This window comes from Dermochelys coriacea, chromosome 1, assembly GCF_009764565.3.
Source record: "Dermochelys coriacea isolate rDerCor1 chromosome 1, rDerCor1.pri.v4, whole genome shotgun sequence".
Classification (NCBI taxonomy): Eukaryota; Metazoa; Chordata; order Testudines; family Dermochelyidae; genus Dermochelys; species Dermochelys coriacea.
Genome location: NC_050068.2, coordinates 323,247,365 through 323,255,879, shown reverse-complemented (window position 1 = coordinate 323,255,879; position 8,515 = coordinate 323,247,365). Strand labels below are relative to the sequence as shown.

The window sequence follows — 8,515 nt, the reverse complement described above, 5'->3', positions numbered from 1 at the left end:
AGAGAGACTGAAGTGTTCTCCGACTGGTTTTTGAATGTTATAATTCTTGACATCTGATTTGTGTCCATTTATTCTTTTATGTAGAGACTGCCCAGTTGGACCAATGTACATGGCAGAGGGGCATTGCTGGCACATGATGACATATATCACATTTGTAGATGTGCAGGTGAACGAGCCTCTGATAGTGTGGCTGATGTGATTAGGCCCGATGATGGTGTCCCCTGAATAGATACATGGACAGAGTTGGCAATGGGCTTTGTTGCAAGGATTGGTTCCTGGGTTAGTGTTTTTGATGTGTGGTGTGTGGTTGCTGGTGAGTATTTGCTTCAGGTTGGGGGGCTGTCTGTAAGCAAGGACTGGCCTGTCTCCCAAGATCTGGGAGAGCGATAGGTCATCCTTCAGGATAGGTTGTAGATCTTTTGATGATGCGTTGGAGAGGTTTTAGTTGGGGGCTGAAGGTGATGGCTAGTGGTGTTCTGTTGTTTTCTTTGTTGGGTCTGTCCTGTAGTAGGTGACTTCTGGGTACTCTTCTGGCTCTGTCAATCTGTTTCTTCACTTCCACATGTGGGTACTGTTGTTGTAAGAATGCTTGTTAGAGATCGTGTAGGTGTTTGTCTCTGTCTGAGGGTTGGAACAAATGCGGTTGTATCACAGAGCTTGGCTGTAGACAACGGATCGTGTGGTGTGGTCTGAATGAAAGCTAGAGACATGTAGGTAGGAATAGCGGTCAATAGGTTTCCAGTACAGGGTGGTGTATTTTGTGACCATCACTTATTAGCCAGAAGAGTACCCAGAAGAGTACCCAGAAGTCACCTACTACCGGACAGGCCCAACAAAGAAAATAACAGAACACCACTAGCCATCACCTTCAGCCCCCAACTAAAACCTCTCCAACGCATCATCAAGGATCTACGACCTATCACTCTCCCAGATCTTGGGAGACAGGCCAGTCCTTGCTTACAGACCGCCCCCCAACCTGAAGCAAATACTCAGCAGCAACCACGTCCCACACAACAGAACCACTAACCCAGGAACCTATCCTTGCAGCAAAGCCTGTTGCCAATTGTCCCCACATCTATTCAGGGGACACCATTATGGGGCCTAATCACATCAGCTACACTATCAGATGCTCCAGAATAGCAGCCGTGTTAGTCTGTATTCGCAAAAAGAAAAGGAGTACTTGTGGCACCTTCGAGACTAACAAATTTAATTGAGCATAAGCTTTCATGAGCTACAGCTCACTTTGGCTCGTTCACCTGCACATCTACCAATGTGATATATGCCATCATGTGCCAGCAATGCCCCTCTGTCATGTACATTGGTGAAACTGGACAATCCCTACGTAAAAGAATAAATGGACACAAATCAGTCGTCAAGAATTATAACATTCAAAAACCAGTTGGAGAACACTTCCATCTCTTTGGTCACTTGATTACAGACCTAAAAGTTGCAATTCTTCAACAAAACAACTTCAAAAACAGACTCCAATGAGAGACTGCTGAATTGGAATTCATTTGCAAACTGGATACAATTAACTTAGGGTTGAATTGAGACTGGGAATGGATGGGTCATTACACAAAGTAAAACTGTTTCCTCATGCTAATTTCGCCTTCCCCTTCTCCCCCTTATTGAGTTAGGTTTGAAATGGCCCACCTTGATTATCACTACAAAAGGTTCTCCCCCCTTTCCCCCCCCTTTGCTGGTAATAGCTCACTTTAAGTGATCACTCTCCTTACTGTGTGTATGATAACACCCATTGTTTCATTTTCTCTGTGTATACAAATCTCCCCCCTGTATTTTCCACTGAATGCATCCGATGAAGTGAGCTGTAGCTCATGAAAGCTTATGCTCAAATATGTTTGTTAGCCTCTAAGGTGCCACAAGTACTCCTTTTCTTTTTGTAAATACAGACTAACACGGCTGCTACTCTGAAACCTGTCTTTATGGGATTGGATCAGGATGCGTATCCATTACTTCAGTGTGTTATAACCGTTTTATATTTATATAATTTTTATTCTTTTCTAATTAGTAGAGTGTAGGGTTGGTTCCTTATGTAGCATAGAAAGTGAGATTTTTACACTAAAAAAATTGAAAACAATATAGTGTTTGAAGTTGGACAGCCATTTTGTTTTAAAATTAATGTATTTTAACAATTTTAGTAACATTGTGTTGCTTATTGTTCAAAGGGGGAAAAGCACAATGTATAAAACTGAGCACACCATCTTGCTCTTGACGTTTAAAGCGTACTTTTACTTAAAAACGGTTTGGCTTTGAAGATCTTGAAGCATTTCTATTAGTGTATAGGGCTAGGGCTTTCTGTCCTTGCAATTGTTTACATTAAAATGATTGTTTGTTTGCAGTGTTATAGTTTGTGTACGTAACAATTTAAAATTAACGGTTTGCCTCCCGAAGAGTTAAGAGTGGGCCCCAGTGCTTATTACAGCTGGGCCTTAGGGGGAAAAGCGTGAGACCCCCCGCCCTCGAGGAAAGCCTTTCACGGGCTGCTCCCCGATCCCAGCTCTGCTTGAAGCGGCGCTGCCCTCTGCCATTCAGGGGGTGTCTGAGGGAACGTCCTACCACGGCCTGAGCCTGACTCTTGCTACTTTTCTCTTCAGGCTCCCCCTTCCCTGCTCCCGCAGCACCAAGCGGCCGGGCAGGGCTGCTAGGCCCCCGGCTGCTGGCTCGGTCGGCAGGAAGGCAGTTCCCAAGCAAGCCCTGCCGCGGGCACTCCCACAGCAAACGCATTTCTACCCGGCGGGACGCCGCCCGCCCTTCTTTAACTGCTTCCCAAGGGGGGAGCATCCCCTGCCCTCCCCCCGCAGGGGCCGGTGGAGGAGGAGGAGGAGGAGGGGGTAGATCTCCGAGCCAGCACACGGCGCTGAGTCGCCTCCTTTCTCCGCGCCCCTCCCTCCGGTGGGGGCGGCTCTGAGTGAGGGGCGGGCTCGCCCCAGTCCGAGCCCGGGTGCGCTTCTCCCTGCGGGGCGGCTCGTGCTGGGTGCGGGGCACGTTCCCGTCCGCCCCGCCCCCCTGCTGCGCCCTAGCGCCCCGGACGCCGGGAGAGCGGGGGCGGGGCGGGCCGGGAGGATGGTGGCGGCGCGGCGCGTGGTGTGCGCGCTCTCTGGGGGGGTGGACAGCGCGGTGGCGGCGCTGCTGCTCCGGCGGAGAGGTGAGGCGCCCGGGGGCCCGTGGTGCGAGGGGCTCAGCGCGTTAGGCGCCGCCGGGGCAGGGGGTCCTGGGGCCGGTGACGCGGAGAGAAGGGCGGGGAGGCTGGAGGCCGGGGCCCGGGAGGGGGAGGGGGAGAAGAAAGGCTGGGGTGCCTGGAGCTGGTGACGCGGGGGGGCTTACAGTGCCGGGCTTACAATGGCGCCCTGGAGCCGGGCGCATGCTCAGAAGGGGCCTCGCCCTGCTCTGCGTGCCCGGAGACCCCCCCAGCCCGTTGCTCCTCTCCGCCCCCCGGCCGGACCCTAGCGCAGGTCTGGCTCTGGACGGTCTCTGCTTCCCGCCACCTCTGGGGCCCCGCCTGTGTCCCTGGAGCTGAGCCGCCTGGGCCAGGTGCAGCAGCCTGGCCAGTCTCAGCCCGGGGGGGGGCCTTGGTTGGGTCCCTCCAGACAAGTGGGTCCTGAGGGAGGGGCAGTGCTGGGCTGTGAGGGGGCAGGGAAGTTTTCTGAGTGTTGGGGCACTGGGGGGGGGTCTGTGGGGGGGTGCTGGGCAGTTGGGGTGGGGCTGTGGGCAGGGCACTGTGCATTTGTGGCAGGGTCTTGGGGGGGGCACACTGAGCACAGTGGGTCCGGGGGGCTCTGGTCATAGGGAATTGGAGGGGGGGAATGTGTGGTGTGGCATGGACCAGCCCCCGAGGGGAAGGGGCATGCTGGCAGCACAAGGCCGGGTGTCTGGCAGCTGCCAGTTTGTAAATAGCGTCCTCGTGCTGGGCGAAGCAGGGCTGCCCCTGTCATGCCATGACCCGATGGCCCTGGCCGGCCCATTGTTCTGGGGACTGACACCTCCTCCCCCCCCACACACCATGCTCCTTTGCCCCCATGGGGACCCACCAAAGGTTAATCTGGCCCTATACTGGGAGAATTAGAAGAAGGGCAGGAGATCCTGGGAGGGGAGGGGGAGGGCTGAAGGGCAGGGGGTCCTGGGGCCCGTGACACGGCGGGGAGGGGAGAAGGGCAGGGGGTCCTGGGGCCCGTGACACGGCGGGGAGGGGAGAAGGGCAGGGGGTCCTGGGGCCCGTGACACGGCGGGGAGGGGAGAAGGGCAGGGGGTCCTGGGGCCCGTGACACGGGGGGGAGGGGAGAAGGGCAGGGGGTCCTGGGGCCCGTGACACGGCGGGGAGGGGAGAAGGGCAGGGGGTCCTGGGGCCCGTGACACGGCGGGGAGGGGAGAAGGGCAGGGGGTCCTGGGGCCCGTGACACGGCGGGGAGGGGAGAAGGGCAGGGGGTCCTGGGGCCCGTGATACAGCAGGGAGGGGAGAAGGACTGGGTTTCTGGGGCCCGTGACACGGCGGGGAGGGGAGAAGGGCAGGGAGTCCTGGGGCCCATGATACGGCGGGGAGGGGAGAAGGACTGGGTTTCCGGGGCTGGTGACACGGGGTAAGAGGGGAGAAGGGATGGGGTGCCTGGGGCTGGTGACATGGGTGAGAATGATGGGGGGGGGGGGAGCTGGGAGGGAGAGAAGGGGTGCCTGGGGCCTGTGATACTTGATGTGGGGAGGGCTAGGGTGCCTGGGGTCTGTGATATGGGGAGGAAGGCTAGAGTGGCTGTGACAGGGAGTGGGGGAAGGGCTAGGAGTGCCTGGGGGTGACTCGTCATCAATTGCTGCCTGCGGGAGTATTACACTGTCCTGATTGTTGTCATTACAGACACTCCTCCTGCACATACCTGTCTGTACCAATTCATTCCAGGCTGATTTTCCTCCAATCCCTTGAATTCATACAACAGTCACCCTCCTCCTCTTCCTGATAGTTAATCGTAACAATTTAACATTGTTCTTCTCTGTAATAGGCACTAAATCTTGTTAAACATCAGGTTATTTAAAATGTTAGCACATTTTCTCACGTGATTTTCCCAGTGTAGATATGGGCTTTCAGAGAATAAAACACGAATCTCTATTAATTTGATGATATCTCATGATTTGTTATAGCAAAGCGTGTATCAAACTCTTTTGATACCAAGGTTGAAGACTTTTTTAATTCACTATTTTACTTTCTGAGTAAAAAGGAATTCCTTATTTTCAAACCTGAAGAGCTGTTGAAAAGAGAATAGGTTGAATGTTTTTCGTTACCATTGCAACTGCATTAAGGGCCCTTACATGGGAAGTGCTAGTCTTACAGCATTTGCTATTTGGCATAGAATTTTCAAACATTTAAAAATTAGAAATTATACGCCTGCTGGGGGATGTATAAGAAGAACAATCCCTTATGTTCTTTGATAGGTTTAGAAACATTAAGTACCAAATGCAGTGTTTTGCTGGGGTAATGCCTGCCCTCCTGCATTCTTGGAATGATTCAAGAGCGGGACAACAGGGCCCTTGTGAGTTTAGGGAAGGAGGGGAAAAAACTGCTGGGATGGGCCTCCCTGAAACTCAGCTGGCAGAGAGAAGCATCTGCAATAGGACCCTTAGACACTTATGCTATCTGTGTGCAACTGCTTTTTAGTTTTTACTCTGGACATTCTTCCTTTTTGCTGATTGGCTGTTTGCTCCAACTCTCTCCTGCCCCCTCCTTCACCATCTCTTCGCTTCAGCCTCACTTCACCTACCCTCCAAAGTCCATGCACACTTCTTTCTCCCAGTTCTCTTTCTCCTATCCCTTACCTGCACGCACACATTTTGCCCCTCTGTTATCTTATTCCATCCTAGCAAAACTAACATGATGTGCAGCTGACTATTCTTCTTCACTTTGCTGGTATGTTTCTTGTTTTGTGTTTTCTGAACAGATCTGTGTTTTGTGTTTTCTGTTTCCAGTTGGGATCCTAAAGGTTACTATAATACATAATTTTTTTCTCTCTGAAAAAAAATCTAAAACATGTAATGATCCAGTATTCAACCTAAAAAGGAAAGGAGTACTTGTGGCACCTTAGAGACTAACAAATTTATTAGAGCATAAGCTTTCGTGAGCTACCGCTCACTTCATGGAACAGTATTCAACCTGTTAGTGTCACCTTGGGAGTTCTAGAACCAGGTGTTTTTAAATCTTCAAATTCATATTGGACAATGAGTGGGTGGGGGGAAGGTATCTGGATGTAGAATACTCTGGAAAAACTAGCAGGGGACAGAAAATCAAATCAATGGGAGACTGGCTTTTAAAAATTCTTTTCAGTCTATACATAAACAGGAATTACTAATATATGCAATGTAAAACAATCTTGGGGTCTTGGCATGTTCTCCGGGAACGTCAGGTGCTCAGAATGCTGGATTAAATAATGGTATTTGGAAGAAATGAAAGAGGCTCTTGATTTTTTACCAAGCACACATCAGTCTGCCTTGATGGCTTGTCGAGTGTTGCGCTATCTGTAGCAAGGAAGTGCAGTGTGAGGCACTGATAGAATGACTTCTTGACAACTATAAGAACACGCAAGATACTGTTGCCCAGTTGGGACTTGGAAGATCCAGAGTTTGGGTCTGATCCATATGAATGTTTTCAGTATATGAATAATTCCTTTCCTCTTCCCTTAGGCTATCAATTGACAGGGGTATTTATGAAGAACTGGGATACTCTGGATGAACAAGGAGTTTGTTCTGCTGACAAAGATTGTGAAGATGCTTATAGAGTTTGTCAGAAACTGGATATCCCTTTTCATCAAGTTTCCTATGTCAAGGAGTACTGGAATGAAGTTTTCAGGTAGGATTGTTTTAGAGACATTGTCTTTAAAAATACAGTTTCTCATAAAGCGTTAGTATACCTCTACCCCGATATAACGCGGTCCGCGGGAGCCAAAAAATCTTACCGTGTTAAATGTGAAACTGTGTTATATTGAACTTGCTTTGGCCCCCCCTTGCTTCTTGTCCCCTGACTGCCCCCTCCAGAGACCCCCTGTCTCTAATCACCCCCAGGGCCCCAGCCCGCTCCATTCCGCCAGCTCCCTGCTGTGGCGCTCTGCTTCCCGCCGTCAGTGAGTGTGGGGAGGTTGGGGAAAGGACACCCCCCACGCTCACCGGTGGCAGGAAGCAGAGCGCCATGGCTGGTAGCTGGCGGAATGGAGTGGGCTGGGGCTGCGCTGCTCCACTTCCGCCTCTGCTGATGAGTGCGGGGGGAGGAGGATATCCCTTCCCCGAACCCCCTCCCCCGAGCAACACGGCTGGGGCTGGGGCGAGGGAAGCGGAGCAGGCTACTCCCGGCCCCCCACTAATCACCTGGGCCACTCTGGGTTTGCAGGACCCCCAAAAGTGCCCCCACACAGCTCCTGCCTTCCAGACCTGGGGGTGGGGGGCCGGGAGGCCTGCTTTACTGCGTTATATGCGAACCCGTGTTATATCGGGTCACATTATATCGGACTAGAGGTGTATGTGAACAGTGAGACAGTAGAGCAGGGGTCGGCAACCTATGGCACGCATACCGAAGACGGCACGCTGCTGCCTGCTGGGTCCCAGCTGCCGGCCCCGCTCAGCCCGCTGCTGAACCCAGGCCAGGACTCCGGCAGGCAGCAGTGTGCCTTTAAAAATCCTGCCTGCCCTAGCCCACTCTTCTCCGCCAACCCCCCCCCCCCCCCCCCCCCCGTGGGGCAGGGTGAAGAAGCTTGGTCCTACCGGCTGCTGCTGCAGGGCAGGCAAGCTCCCCCCTCCCCCGCCTCTTCCCCCAGCTGAGTTCCTGCCCCTCCTCCTCCTGTCCCTCCCTGCCGCTGATCAGCTGATGGCCCTTACGAGAGAGGGGAAAAAGCAGAGCGATAGTCCAGGGAGAAGGCGGAGAAGAGGTGGGGACAGGGCCTTGGTGAAGGGGGGTGGAATCAGGGCATATCCCCTCCAGCCCTCTGCTGTGAGTCGCTCTGGGCAAGGGGGCTGGGAGCACCCCCACGACCCTAGCCCACACCCGCAGTCCTCTGCCCTGACCCCTGCACCTCTCCACGTTCCCAGCCCTGACTCAAGCCCCCCCACACATATCCAGCCCCCCCACACCACATGCTGTGACTCCTGCACCCCCCTCACATGCCCCCAGCCCTCTGCCCTGACTCCGGCACCCCCCACACACTATGCCCTGACTCTTGCACCCCCCCACATTCCCACCCCTACAATGAGCACCAAAAGGGAGCTCCTGCTGAGCCACTCAGCTCACTGCCGGTCTGGGGTTCCGGCTGCCGGCCCTTTACCAGCATGGTCCCGGCCGCAGGCCCTGCTCAGCCTGCTGCCCGCCTAGGTGAATGGAACCCCAGGCTGGCAGCGGGCTGGGCGGGCCGGCAGCGTAAGATCTGCATTTTAATTTAATTTTAAATGAAGCTTAAACATTTTGAAAACCTTGTTTACTTTACATACGACAATAGTTTAGTTATATAATATATAGACTTAGAGAGAGAGACCT

General features: G+C 53.2%; 1 protein-coding gene across 3 annotated transcripts in view; it reads left to right on the top strand.

Moving 5' to 3' along the window:
• The first annotated feature begins 2,729 nt into the window (after positions 1–2,729).
• Positions 2,730–8,515, top strand: part of TRMU (tRNA mitochondrial 2-thiouridylase) — a 29,761-nt gene continuing 23,975 nt past the window's right edge. The window contains exons 1-2 of one of the 3 annotated variants that reach the window (XM_038379589.2): positions 2,730–2,962; positions 6,679–6,844. In XM_038379589.2, coding sequence (XP_038235517.1) covers positions 6,702–6,844 — 143 coding nt within the window. In that variant the 5' untranslated portion in view covers positions 2,730–2,962; positions 6,679–6,701. Of the gene's footprint in view, positions 3,167–6,678; positions 6,845–8,515 lie in introns of all 3 variants that reach the window. The other 2 variants (XM_038379580.2, XM_038379570.2) reach the window with 2 other exon arrangements.